Here is a 14386-nt window from a genome sequence, read left to right as displayed (position 1 = left end):
TTGTTTAATTTCACCATTTGATAGCATTACTGTACTGTAACTGTACCAAAATTTCCAGACTACAAAATTAGACAAAAGACCAAAAGTAAGTCTTTCAATAAAAACTTTATTTGCCGGACATTTACCGCTTGACGTTACACATTCCAGACTCATGTCCATCAAGTCAGTTTTCAGACAAAAAAAAAAAAACGATTCAAACAAAACAAATAAGCATAAATTAAGTCATTGGAGATGCCCGCGCACACGCGCGTCAGTAGATTGCACAGCGATGGAATCGGGTCAGACCAGCAACAGAAAACCCCAAAGATAGACTTCATAACAACGCCGACTGGGGAGATTTAAAATAACATCATGTGCAGTACTATTTAAAGTTATAAAAAGAAGCTCGAGAAAAATAGAGCAGGTTGTGCGAAACGAAATTTACTTTCTTTTTGTTTGAGGGTGTAGCGAGTGCGGGGATGGTCGAGTGGAACGCCCTTTGAACCTTCATTCAATATCCTTGATATCCACGTTTTTTGATTTCTGACGAGTATGGTGAACTCTTTTTCTTGTAAGGAAAACGAGCGGCGTCAAGCGCAGAATCAAGGATATCGACCGAATGCTCCAAACGGCTTTCCGGACCATAATACATTCTCTTTCGGGAACATCAGTTGTGAGATCCCTCTCCGATTTCAGTGATATCCTTCAAGTATGGAAATACAGTAGCTGATTGGATCTGTAATATACATGTGGTGTATTCATCATTACTGCCTTTAGTTACCCCCATATGAAATATCTATAAAATGCAAGAAATATTGGCTCATTTTTACTAGATATACAAATCTAACCTTGCGTATTTCCCCCCCTCCACCTGATTTTTATTTCTATCTTCTTTTTTTTTTTTTTGGCGCAGAATGTAGGCGGCGACTGCACAGCAAAGTCACCCGCACGGACACATTCCGGATGCCTTTCCGACCGCTTTGGAAATATAAACGTGTCCTCTGGTCGTCACTCCATTTTGGATCGCTCAATTTTTGTTTTCAGGATTTCCTGCAAGAACGACTCAGGGTGAGGTGATGTAAGCATAGAGTGGGGGGGGGGGGGGGGGAGATGGGATTACGGTGTGAAAATTGGGGTGTGCTTTACCTCTTCCTCATCCAGCATTGCAGGGAGAGCGCTGCCGAAAGAAAAAAAAAACGGGGATGAATGAAACAGATTGGCTCATTAAATAACATTATTAAACACTCTTAAATTAACCCTGAGGGATTGCCAAAATTAGCCGTTTTGAAGTCTGCTGACTCCAACAACCCCCCCCCACCATCCCCCACCCCACTACTGGAGGGCCGACCAAGAGTAGGAGTCATTACCGTGAAGTCGCTACGATGAGCCCAGCGCGAGTAGCGGAAAAAGAGAGTGCCGCTAAAAGCAGGGGTGCCCACATTTTTTTTTTTTTTAACCCCAAGATCTACTTTTCAAGCAGCCAGCCTTGAATGATGATGCTCTCAAACCATTTTAAAGGTTAATGTTATGTTGCCCCCTATATTTAAAATACAGAATTCAATTTTTGTGCACTGTATTGTCTGGCCAAGGTGGAATTTTAACATTCCACACCGTCTCATCCTGCATTTTCTACTTTGGCTTCGGACCAGACCTTTACCCACTCGGAAAAAGAGCAAACCTCGTCCAGTTTAAACATTTTTTCTTCGATTTTTCACATACTCCGACAGTCATTGCATCTTAAACCGACAGCATTTCTTTTTCTAACTTTCTCCGTTAATATGGAAAGTAAACATGAGCAGCACATCGAGCTCGTCTTTGCTCTGCGTTGCCCAGACTGTGGACGCTGTCGTTATAAAACACAGTGATGGGCTGCTTAAGTAGTGTAACATTTGTAATTATGAGTGTACGTCTTTAAGAGCGGGTGGGGGGAAAAGGGGTCGCAAAGTAAACAAGGACAAAGAGTGTGGCGGAGCAGCGGTCGTTGTTCGAGAAAGTTCCGTGTGCTGCCTAAAAGAAACCAGTGGCTTCTTCTATTCATTTTTTTACAGCTTGTATTTTGTGCCATTGGATATTCACTCATTGAATTCCATTGCAAAATGCCACAAGCTGAATAGCTGTACGTTATATTTTCAATTTGCATTGCATTATTATTTTTTTACGTGCAACGCAGAATATATGAACATTGGCTGATGTCTTTTTTTTTTTTTTTTTTTTTGGGGCACGCCGCACCGCGATCGACCAAGACTGCCTCGCGATCAACCGATCGACGCATTGAGCACCCCTGCACTGAAGCAGATGGATTGCCGTGGGAAGAAAAATATTTCATTTCATCACCAAGCTCGTTGAATTACGCTTTGTCAGTGAATTTGGTCAAAGTCACTTTCCTGCAACAAGGGCTTGATAACTTACACGTCAGCAACCGTTGTCGGGATGTTCTCCTCGACCCATTTCATGTCTTCATCCTCGTGTTGAAAACAAAAATAAACGTATTAAAAATGGTAACAACTGCATGAAACCCGAGCCGTCACCGTACCTCTTGACTCAAAAGCTTCTGAGAGCTGCTGGCATCGGGCTTGGATCCTCTCATCTTCATCCCCGCTTTGAACAATCAAGGGAAAGAAAAAAAAAAAACTCAGATGTGAAGCACGATTTATTTATGATCATCTGGTGGCCACATTTCGACGTTCTCGGTAGCGTCGAGATACACATTGTGACAAACGTGGCATTGGCCAGAATGGCCGACTGTTCTCAGACGAGCCGTTTGGGAGACGGAATCTTTTCAATTTGCGACGGCGGTCTCCTGGAGGACATCGTTGGCGCCGATTGAAAGCAAAAGCAAGACTGAGAGAACTACAGGATTAATTTGATAAATCCTTGCGACAGTTAATCCCCAAATGACTCAGAACCTGGCAAAACCTTTTTGTGAAAAACATTTTTTATGTCTTGCGTCTAGCAAGAAATGACATGAAAGAAGAAAAACAGCAAGCTAATGAAAACGTCTTCGTCCCCCATAAAATTGCAATACATAAATGTCAATTTTTTTCTTTTTCACCATATGAACTAGCTAAATATGAGCATTTCCTCTATTAATGTTAAATCCAACCCAAAAATGTAATACAGTCCAAATAGTTGTTTTAGCGTTATAAAAAAATTGTACTGCTTTATAGTATACTAGAAGTTACCACAATGTTTTAAAATGATCCAAATATTTTTGAACGTAAGCACAAGCACTTAAATTTGAGTACTCGCTGATACAGTCCTGATACCTGATCTCCATATAGCTTGCAGTTGTGATGATGTGTTTTATATTTTTCCCAAATATTACATTTTTAAAAATTGAACATTGCATGAGTTCACTCATATATTAAATTACAAATATGATAAAAAAATATATCTAATATTATAATATATACAGTATATTTATATAATATATAAATATTAAAAATAAAAATCTAAATTAAAAATTAAAAAAGTGAAACTTGTATACAGAATCTCTACACATTTTTAATGATATTGATGATTTATGTTTGCAGCTAACAACAATCTAAAATTCACTCAAGAAAGGTAGGAAAGAATTGGCCTTTTAAAAACATTTTGTGTTTGTGACTCTATAAAAAAAATTGTTTTTAAATCAAACTAATGAAATAAAAAAGCTTTTCCACCGTAATTCAATTCATTGAGATGCTCCATAATTTGCCGCGTATGCTAAATCAGTGATTCCCAAACAGTGTGCCGGGGTGCATTAGTTTGCCACGAGTACTCTTCAGGTGTGCTGTGGGAAGTTATCCAATTTGATTTTTGAATTTTGATTGCTAAAAATGTAATATATCTTTATTCATCAATTTATGCCAGTGAGGCACAATGACAGACAGAACAAAAAAAAATCCTCTTCTATTAGATGGCAGGAAGTACATCCAGTAATTAATCAATCCATTTTTGGTGACATTTACTTACTCTTGGTGTGCCGTGGGATTTTTCAATTTGAAAATATGTGCCTTGGGTCTATGAAAATTGAAAATCACTGCGCTAAATAGCATTAGCCTTACCAAAGGCTTCGTTCAACATGGGCTCTTTGGCATCCTCGTCGCCTTCGTCCTCGTCATCGATCAGAGGCGAGTGGGAGAACCTGCGAGGAAGGAAGAAACACGATTGCGAGCGTTTGTCCAGCTATAAGGAACACGAAATGTCTCCGATTCCAACCTTTGGTTGTTTGCGGAGGGCCTCAGCAGCACCATGATGACCAGCAGGATAGTGGAGAAGAGCAGCCGCCAGAAGGCGTCGTCCACCCATAAATCCCTCCAGCTCTAGAAGGCGGCAGATTATTAGCGATGGTGAAACATGATTTACAAAAAAAAAAAATAATAATAAAAATGTTCAAGGAGGCAGTATAGACCTTTTGGCAGTCCACCAGTTTGAACACCTTGGTGGTCCAGATGATGAAAATAATGGAGGCTGGAGACATTTGGACATGAGAAAACAAAATGAAAAACTTTTCAACCTTTACATACTTCTCATTTTCCATGAACACATAATATGTTCCAGATCAATTCTGATGCAATCAAAGAATATATTTGATGAACTACATAGCTTGTCAGAATATGCTAATAGCTGAGCTGGCCTTAACCCATTTCTGGGCAGCGTCCCATTTTTGGGACATCATGATTTTCACGCATTATATCCTTCATTACATCAAAACATTTAAGTGTTTTAATTTGATTCTGATTCTGGTTTTGGGGACGATCCACTAAGAAAACCTAAGTACTCTGTCGCGGGCAGCGTCCCATTTTTGCGTTGAGATTATAAATTAGTAAAGTTATCATATAACTTAACCATAAACGAAAAAGAAGTGTTATTTCCTTGATTGTGGCCTGTTGGGAGACTTTTATGTCAATAAGGCAAAAATTACCACGCTGGGTTAATGAATGGATGATTAATCCTTGATCAATGTTTTGAAAAAGAAAAAAAAAAAGGGAAAGTGTATTTTCATTTTCTACTCCAGCAGTTGTAGTTTTATGTATGATTCTTATGCTGATTAAAGTCTGACACACATACAAAAAAAAAAAAAATAAATAAAATCAATAAAACATGGGCTGTTTTTGTCCCGAATTTACTCCTTTCCCGACCGAACGGCAAAAACCGTTTAATTTTGTCCCAATCTGAAAATCCGGGCGAAAAGGTGTGAAGGTGTGGCTCACTGAGCATGGAGAAGATCAGCGTGTTGGTGAAATGCTGGTACAAGGACAGCTTGACCACGTTCCGCCGCAGCTTCAGCAGGCGAGTGGTTTGCGACAGGCTGATGAAGATGTGCACGGGTACAAGTTAAGGAGAACAACAGCACCCCCCCCCCCAAAAAAAAAGAAAAGGAAACAGCATAAATATGTTGAGCGGGGTCATCAGGGATTGTCTGGAAGGATATCCACCACATGACACAGGAGTCAATGAGGGAAAGACTTAGGTTGGCCCCCAGGGCCACCGTACCATAGAAACCCTGGAGATAGTAGACAAGATCGTACCAGTGAGATGAAAATATATATGAAAGGGGACATGTAATATCATTTTCCCACATATGAAAGCACTTACGTACGGAAGCATATTACTGCCACACCCAAAAAAAAAAAGTCGTGTTTCACGTTATAATGTGAAACATTTCCCATTATAATGTGAAACATTTCCCATTATCATGTGAAACATTTTACATTATAACGTGAATTGTTTCACGTTATAACCTATATTAATTTCACATAATAACATACATTCGTTTCACATAATAACGTAGGAAATAATACATTTCACCCAGTTCGGGTGTGTCATAGCAATACGCTTCCATAAATGATGTCATTTAGTGCTCCCGAACTATCCATCCTGCAGAAAACACCGTTTCGAAGCAATAACTTCCGGTTCGGGTCCCCGGCAGAGCCAATCCGGCGAAGCCCGATGAACGTGCATCTTCTTTTTCAATCTTAAATCATTTTTTTTAGTAAAGATGAAGGGGTAATGCTGAAGATCTGGGGTAGATATACAGGATTGCCTATGTTTGATATATAACTCATAAAGGTCTCCACGCACCCGAACTGGAAGTAACTATCTTTTTTAGTGGGGTGGGGTAAAGAGGGGTGAAATGTATTTATTTATTTATTTATTTTCTACATTATAACGTGAAACGATTCACATTATAACGTGAAACGATTCACATTATTATGTGAAAAGTGACCTTTTTTTTGTGTTTGTTTGTTTTTTTGGTGAGGCAGTAATATGCCTCCGTAGTTACGAGGTGTCTGTTGCATACTTTGGACAAAATACACCAAAGATTTTAAACCCAGAATCAGACAGTTTCAAGACCGTTGTCCTGTCCTGTAAACGCCCCCCCACCCAACGCACACACACAAATGGAGTTTGTGTATATGCGTCACGTATCGCCATCCAATGCAAATCTCAGTGGCCGACGACAAAATTGCAGCTCTGCTCAACCTTTTTTTTTTTCCTTTTTTTTGTAAATTGTTGTAAATTTTTGTGGTTCATGGACTACAATTATTCATACGAGTTTGTATGGATGCCAACGAGTTTGCAGACTTACACCCGTCACCCTGAGCACGCCCTCCACCGATGAGAAGAGGAGGTAGAGCAGCCCGACGGCGGCCAGCCGGTGCACCGTGGTGCCCAACCTGGGTCTGAAGGAGATACAAATTTGCAAATTTTGAGAGCTGCTTTTATGCATCGTCACGATCGTTTGTCCGGTTACTGTACTCGGAACAGAGAATACGATATTAATCTCTGGTAATAGATTTCATACTGCTGGACCAAGTCGAAAGACATTATGTAATCTCATAACAGCCTGATAATATGCAAAATCTTGACCCAAATGTTTACAGTGACTGAGAGTTGAGCGTTCAAACATAACGAAAACATGCAGCAGCTCACTCCGGTAAATTTCCATTACATGTATCAATTTGCTCCCCTCCATTTTATAACACTTGTGCACGTGTTTGTAACGCAGTTCCCGTCCGACTCTTACTTGACGATACCGTAACCCAGGCTGACGATGAGGACCAGGATGCGGGCCAGAGATCGTTTCAGCGCAGAAAGCAGCTCGGCGAAAATCACTGCACCCTCGACTGGGACAGGAATGAAAATAAAATAAAATATAATAAAATAAAATAAAATTTAATTTAAAAAAATAAAATAAATCACCAGGCAGCAATGGAATAGTATACATACATCAATTCTCACCCAGATACACACATTGGCAAATACCGTAATTTCCAGCCTCCAGAGCGCACCTGCTTATAAGCCTCACCCAGTACGTTTGTCAAGGAAATACCATTTGGTACATTCATACGCCGCAGCCGTGGAAAAGCCCACATTGAAACAAGAGATATTTACAAAGAAAGTTTTAATACCTTAGCTTAGCTTAACATTGCTATGTTAACACGGTAGCATGAACAGGGCTGTTAAAAAAAAAAAAATAAACAGCCATGGCGGGTTCACAGTAGCAACACGGTAGCACAGAACAGGGCCGGTTAAAATAAAAAAAAACATACCTAAAATCACAGACACGGCAGTAACACAGCAGCTACACGCTAGCGCAGTGCTAACCCGCCCGGTTAAAAGAAAAAAAAAAACAGGTAAAAATCACTGAGGCACAGCAACACGCTAGCACAGCACTAACAGGCCCGGTTAAGATTAAAGAAAAAAAAAACTAAATCACAGAGACACGGCAGTAACACAGCAGCAACATGCTAGCTTGGCGCTAACGCTAGCAGAGCGCTAACCGGGGCGGTTTAAACAAGAAAACATACCGGTAAAAATCACTGAAACACACTAACGACACAGCAGCAAGATGCGAGCGGGGCGCTAAGGTAGCACCTGTAAAAATCACTGAGACACAGCAACACGCTAGTACAGCGCTAACGCTAGCGCAGCACCAACAGGGCTGGTTTAAAAAAAAAAAAAAAATCACTTCCTCGACACATTGATTCCACCGTCTCATTCTTGCCTTTTCTGCTCGAGTGCCCCCTTGCGGAAAAATGCACAAATTAGCCGCATCACCGCAGCGTTGAAAGCGTGTGAAAAAGGTTGCGGCTTATAGGCCGGAAATTACGGTATTGATGATTTTTTTATTTATTTTGAGGCACCTCCAAAGAATACAAAAGAATTAAAAAAAACAGTCTATTGATCCATCTTATGAACTAACTGCTCATCCTCACTATGCTAACATGTAAGAACAAAGTCAAGATATTAAAAAAAAAAAAAAACAAACCATAGTCTCCTCGGTAGCGGATGTTCTGGTACTCTGAGTAGAAGACGGCCTTCTCCAGCATGCCCAGGAGTATGACGCCGCCGATCCAGAACTGGACCCTGAGCAGGTCCCGCCAGTAGCAGGCGCACCAGAAGAGCCAAAGGGCGCCAAAGAGCACATAGACGATGCACATGACCATGAAGAACTGCCAAAGAAATCACAGATGTCGTACAATCGTACAAGGCTAAATAAATCATACGTCTGACGATAATTGATAAAAAATATGCAAATGTAGTGCTAAATTGTGGCGCTTTATCCAGCATTCGACTCAAAATAGCATAACTCTCAAATTCCAAAACAGAAATATTGTCATTGAGAGCATTTTGAATTGATGTGAGAATCGGGTTAATTTATTGCGCTCATACCATCATCTGCGGCCAATCGGCTGGGGAGGAATAGTCATGTGGTCCCTTCATCTCCACTTTCACTATCCAAAAACAAAAACAAAAAAATTGGAAAACGTCCTTTTTGGCCGTGGTTTACGTGAGAAAGGTCCGGCGACGTCATCCTCCTCACTGGTGAAGGCAAAGTTGAGCTGCTCGGTCGCGGGGTTCTCGTCATCCGCGCCGCGGACGAGCGGCTGCACCTTGACGATGAACATGTACGGGCTGTCCTCCCACGCCTTGGCAACGGCGCCCAGGTCCTGCCGCCGCCGCGACGGGTGAAAGACGCTTGAAAACCCAGAAACCGACGCAAAACCATCCGCTGCGGAGAAATGCTTCTTACCGGCTTGTCGGGCCAAACGAGGCTCTGATTGGAAGCGTCGCTCTAAATTGCAAAAATTAAAAGATCAATAGTCATAAAAATAATAATAATAATCTGACTTAAGAAATGTTGAATTTTTCGGACTTACCGTTGGGCTGGACAGCGGCTGATACGGATTGAAATCTGTATAGTACACCTGGATGGGAAGGAAAAAAACATTTGCAGGTTTTATTACCTCCAGCAGCGACAATATGCTTACATAAATTTAGATAAATACATACTACTATACTATAATAACTATATAATAACGATACTATACTATACTTACATCAATAAAATATTTAAATGTAGCGTTCCAGTTACAGTGAATGCTTGGCTCTCGAACGGAAATTTCGAGATTTTTTATTTTTTTTTTGCTTCTGTTTTCAAACGAAAATCGGTACTCGGACGCCTGTGACAAAACCCGGAAATAGCATAAATTCCGACCAGCCGACCCACGACGCGCGTTGTTATTGTGAATTTGAACGTACCGCCAAAAAAAAAAAAAAAATGGAAATGGCAAAACGCGCGCGGCTCGATCAGATGACCCACGACGCGTGTTGTTATTGTGTATGACGCAGCCTCTGTACGCAGACGTGGGAAATATCGATTCGGTTTTTCGAACAAACTGGTTCTCGGACCGCCTTCTGGAACAGATTGTGGTCGAGAACAGAGGTTGTACCCGATTTTATACTGTCGCATTTTGCTTGTTTTCTGTGAATCTATAAAAAAAGAAAAAGATTATCGCTCTTTTTTTTTTTTTTAAATAATTTGTTGACCACAGTTGTATCTCATATGATGTTTACCCACTAAAATTAAAAAAATACTATTACTCTGCTCCGGCTGCTGCCTCCTCAAAAAAAAAATTAAAAAAAATTGCAATGTCTCCTTAATAAGGAAAATGCCACTCTAATATTTCACTTTAAAAAAAACATAAGTGTAATTTAGTTAATTGGAGGCGGAACAGGGAAAAACGGTGACAAGCGTTGGGCCTCCCGGTTCTGAGGACCCGGGTTCGATCCCAGCCCCGTCTGTGTGGAGTTTGCATGTTCTCTCCTGTGCCTGCGTGGGTTTTCTCTGGGTGGGCACTCCGGTTTCCTCCCGCATCCCAAAAACATGCAAGATTAATTGGACCCTCTAAATTGCCCCATGGTGCGATTGCGAGTGCGGGTGTTTTGTCTCTACGTGTCCTGCGACTGACTGGCGACCAGTTCAGGGTGTCCCCCGCCTCCTGCCCGTTGACAGCTGGCATAGGCTCCAGCTCTACTCTGCGACCCTCGTGAGGATAAGCGGCAAAGAAAATGGATGCGTGAGAATTGGTATAATACAGCCATGCAGACAAACAAATCAGATAACGTACTATAAATCATTCAGTAAACTGCTGTAACATTATTCATTTACCACAGAAAATTGAAATATGGCTGCGCATTGTTATATTGTCTTCACATATGTGTTGCTGCACCATTTGTGTTTCTATTGCTTAATCCACAGGCAACTTGAATGCTACTCATTAGCCAGTCAATACCATTTCCCATCGACTGTTAGCAAGCATTAAGCTAGTGCTCTTTATGGCAAAGTTAAGCGGTTGTATAAAATACACATCATGTTATTCTCTTTTTTTTTTATTATTATTATCTTGAGTTGAACAGTAAATTTCAACTGGAAGCGGCATAAAATATTTTAAAGCGCCGACCTTTGGCAAGAAGAGAGCCGAGCAGTTCTCAAAGTAGACGTAGCCCTGACTGTAGAAGCCGCTCCAGCCCTCCTTGAGCATGTGCTCCATGGCGAACATGTTGATGGCCTTGTTGTCCTGGGGGAGAGGTGGGGGGCGGGCGTACTTTGAAACGGGTCACCCGGGTGCCCTACACTTGGAGACGACAGGGTACTTACGGGCGTGTTGAAAATCTCGTTGTAGCACACAGAGGAGCGCAGGTACCAGCTGATGTTGAAGACCACGTTTCGATCGCACGCGCCCACGGCGCCCTGAACTGTCAGTGACAGGGAAAATAAGAAATGGAATTTAAAAAAAAATAATAATACTACACAATCGCGATACCATGGCTTATTCATTCTGATCAATTAATTCAAGCTTTTTGTTAGGATGACTTTTGGTGGAAGGCAATTGCAGAGTTACACGGGCAGAACGTGGCCAAAGACAAGAAGAAAAAGACAAAGAAGACGTTTTGAGCCATTATTAGATGATATGCGGATCACGGCCAAACCGCCTCCCTGTCCGATACACACCCCCGCGGCAGAGATGAGCCACTGCGGCCCGGCGCCGCGACGACCCACCCCGGCGCCACGACGACCCACCCCGGCCAAAGCCGTGTCGACAAGGCTGGCGGCCGCCTCGGCCTTGTCAACAAGGCCGGTGTTGATCCACAAGGCCTGCGGACGCCGCCCTTCAGCGGCTGCTGCACGGAAGCCTTCCGATGCGTACATCGACACATTTAACACCCCTGATTCATCAAAACAATGTGATTGTGTTCTTTCTTTTTATTTTTCATCCCTACTTAAATACAATGCGCTTTTTGAACTTTTTGAAAATATTTTGGGAAAAACGTGCGCATTATTTTCGAGAAATTACGGTATGTAGGTAGTTTTCGCCATTCTAAGTCTGTTGTGGACACTTTGCTTGATAACTTATTTCTACCCTGAGCAGCACTTGCGACTGCAGTCGCATTAGTCCGCGAGGAAAAAATGTTCCCTGAAGATCTTCGAGCCATCATGGAATTATTTGATTCACCTTTGAAGCCCAACACAACGGAGGCGTTCAAACGTCACGCTCTCGTCACTACTCACATTTCATGAAAATAGTGGTGTTGGCATACAGAGTCTTCCGGAAGACGGCGATAGTGGTGTTGGCGTACAGAGTCTTCCGGAAGACGGCATGCTGAGTCTAAAAAAAACACAAATAAATCAGTCAAATCTTTTCCATTGGAAAAAAAAGAAACAACGTCAATTTGTCACTCTGGTATGCAGACTGTAGTCGGACAAATTTGGCACGCTAGTACGACAACTGCATTTCACTTGAAGTACAACTAGTGACATTAGAATATTGTAGTAGTTAACATCCAGCACACGGACGTCAATTTGGAGAAATGTCAGAAAATAGTCAGGATGGATCAATATTTTGATATTTGACATATTTGACATTTTGATGTGTATTTTAATAACTCTATCCATCCATCCGTTTGTTTTACCGCTTATCCTCACAAGGGTCACAGGAAGTGCTGGAGCCTATCCCGGCTGTCAACGGGCAGGAGGCGGGCTACACCCTGAACTGGTCGCCAGTCAATCGCAGGGCACATAGAGACAAACAGCCGCACTCGCGATCGCACCTTGGGGCAATTTAGGGTGTCCAATTAATGTTGAATGTTTTTGGGATGTGGGAGGAAACCGGAGTGCCCACCTGGAGAAAACCCACGCAGGCATGGGGGGGAGAATAACATGCAAACTCCACACAGGCAGGGCCGGCATCGAACCCGGGTCCTCAGAACTGTGAGGCCAACGCTTTACTATCTGACCCACCATGCAGCCTTAATCAATCTAATTTCAGCTATTTAACTAGATACATTTTTAGTTCACTTCATAAGCGATATTGGTGACCCTGGGTGCATTTTTTTTTTCATGTCAAGGATGTTAGAAATATTAATATCAACTAGTGCAGTTTATCGTCACTATTAAATGTAGTTCTACTAGTATACAAAAGTTGCTGTGCTTAGTATGGAGAAATTTTATTTGTGGGGGGGGGCGTTACTGCTAATACACAGTTTTTCTACAAGTGCGCTGAAATGTTTTACTGGTGAGTACAAAGAACTAACTGTGATACATATTTCTGTACTGCTTTCAGAATGTTTGTTTGACGGCTAGCCGGTTAAGTGGCTAGCGAGCTAGCTAACCGGCTACCTACCAACCAACTCCTTAAAGACAGGCGTGGAAAAACCGTGCCACTGACCGAGTTGACTTCCACGTCCCACACGGACACCTCCACCGCTCCGCCGGGGGACAAAGCCCCCGCGAGGAGCGACAAAAGCAGCAACGACGACGCTGAGTCGCTCGGCATCTTGACCGCTTGCTGGAAGCGTTACAATTCCCACTTTGTTTCCGGGGGCGGACACGCCCTCCCCTAATATTATTTGCTACCAGATACTCCTTGCTGCGCTATGATTGGTTTCCGTATCCAGGAACCAAGGCAAGGGAGCCAATTATCGTGCAAAAAAAAAAAAAACTGGATAGCGCATACACATCGAGCGCTACGTCGATTGGTTGAAGCCAGTTGGCCACCATCTTGGTACTCCCAAAAAGCGTAAAGAACATTGTTTACAAATTGGATTATGGCGGTGTTTTTCCTCAAAATTTCCCATGTAGAACTAAAACTAGTCGTGTGAGCATGACATTTTTTTCATTTTTTGTTCCATGAAGGATTTTTAGTTCGACTTGATAAGCCAATAAAAGGCTAAGTGCAAAGGAAAGACATAGAACACCTTGACTAGCAAGAAACCTTGCATATTACATTGGGCCGATTTCCGTGACATGTTAACTTTTCCCAAAATATTCAGTGAAGCACTATCATCATAACATAGCAAAAAACATAAGCATTTTTATTGTTATAAAAATATTAAATTTTAAGTCAATCAATTAGGTATGTTTTTGGAAATATGGGAAAATACATGCTAAACGCATTGTTCATTTGTTGTCTGTGCGATGTCAGAAAATGTAAACTTGTTACCTCGCATTTGAAAATTAAATTCAATTCGCAGAGTTCTGCATTATGAAATTCAACAAAAATTTCTGAGAAAATTTGTTTTCTTGCTTATCCACTGATGAAGGTTGGGAAAAATATTTATATCGCGCTTTCGCAAAAAAACGTCAGCTAATAAAGGTGAAGCAGAGAGTGAACGGTGAACAACAATAACTGTAAACAAAACTTTGTTCAAGTGAATTAAGCTCATAAATAAATTTTAAAAAAAAAACCCTTTACAACCAAACCTTAACAGAGTCAAAGTAAATCTTTCCAATTTCGCTGTGGAATATTTTCTCACAGTCACGAAACTGGCGATGAACTCACAGGTCGGCGTGGTTGTTTTGGGGAGTATCAAGATGGCGGATATCCGTTTTCTGTGACTTCAGTTTTTGTGGCCAATGAGCCATCTTTTTTAGATCAGTGGGAGGAATCCGAATAACGCCTGGAGAGCATCCGCCTGGTCCCCCGTCGCAGATCCGGTCGGGCGACTTGTAGGCGGTATTTACACGCACACAAAAAAATCATATTTGACTTTTGTTTTGAATGAAAAAAAAAAAAAAAAACAGGAACTGTGACCTACTTTGCACTTAATAATAATAATAATAATATAAGATAATATA

The 14386-nt window shown here is 41.6% G+C and overlaps 1 protein-coding gene across 4 annotated transcripts; it reads right to left on the bottom strand.

Moving 5' to 3' along the window:
- Nucleotides 1-868: 868 nt before the first annotated feature.
- Nucleotides 869-14226, bottom strand: LOC133513590 (transmembrane protein 87A-like). 4 transcript variants are annotated; one of them, XM_061844513.1, is made up of 20 exons: nt 14091-14226; nt 11822-11918; nt 10910-11007; nt 10713-10829; nt 9129-9176; nt 9002-9043; nt 8792-8918; nt 8641-8702; nt 8237-8420; nt 6992-7091; nt 6554-6647; nt 5396-5467; nt 5175-5283; nt 4373-4431; nt 4180-4283; nt 4026-4105; nt 2513-2577; nt 2389-2441; nt 1126-1156; nt 869-1029 (listed from the first exon to the last, which is right to left on the bottom strand). In XM_061844513.1, the coding sequence occupies exons 2-20, from the start codon at nt 11826-11828 to the stop codon at nt 988-990; spliced, it is 1494 nt and encodes a 497-aa protein (XP_061700497.1). In that variant the 5' UTR covers nt 11829-11918; nt 14091-14226; the 3' UTR covers nt 869-987. The 4 variants fall into 4 exon arrangements, with proteins under 4 accessions (XP_061700497.1, XP_061700498.1, XP_061700495.1 ...); XM_061844514.1 differs by having other exon boundaries at nt 14012-14098; XM_061844511.1 differs by lacking the exon at nt 14091-14226 and adding an exon at nt 12933-13269.
- Between the last annotated feature and the right edge of the window lie 160 nt (nt 14227-14386).

Source organism: Syngnathoides biaculeatus, chromosome 15 (assembly GCF_019802595.1).
Source record: "Syngnathoides biaculeatus isolate LvHL_M chromosome 15, ASM1980259v1, whole genome shotgun sequence".
Classification (NCBI taxonomy): Eukaryota; Metazoa; Chordata; class Actinopteri; order Syngnathiformes; family Syngnathidae; genus Syngnathoides; species Syngnathoides biaculeatus.
The sequence above is the reverse complement of the archived record's forward strand: the minus strand, read 5'-3'. Positions and strand labels throughout refer to the sequence as shown.

What these genes read in the sequence shown, in the direction of transcription:
- LOC133513590 (XM_061844511.1), bottom strand. Translation starts at nt 13,085, where the DNA reads ATGCCGAGCGACTCAGCGTCGTCGTTGCTGCTTTTGTCGCTCCTCGCG. An exon ending in CGGCTCTCTTCTTGCCAAAG is followed by an intron (nt 9,177 to 10,712) that starts GTCGGCGCTTTA and finishes CTTCCCATCCAG; the next exon opens with GTGTACTATACAGATTTCAA. An exon ending in GCTCAACTTTGCCTTCACCA is followed by an intron (nt 8,703 to 8,791) that starts GTGAGGAGGATG and finishes GTTTTTGGATAG; the next exon opens with TGAAAGTGGAGATGAAGGGA.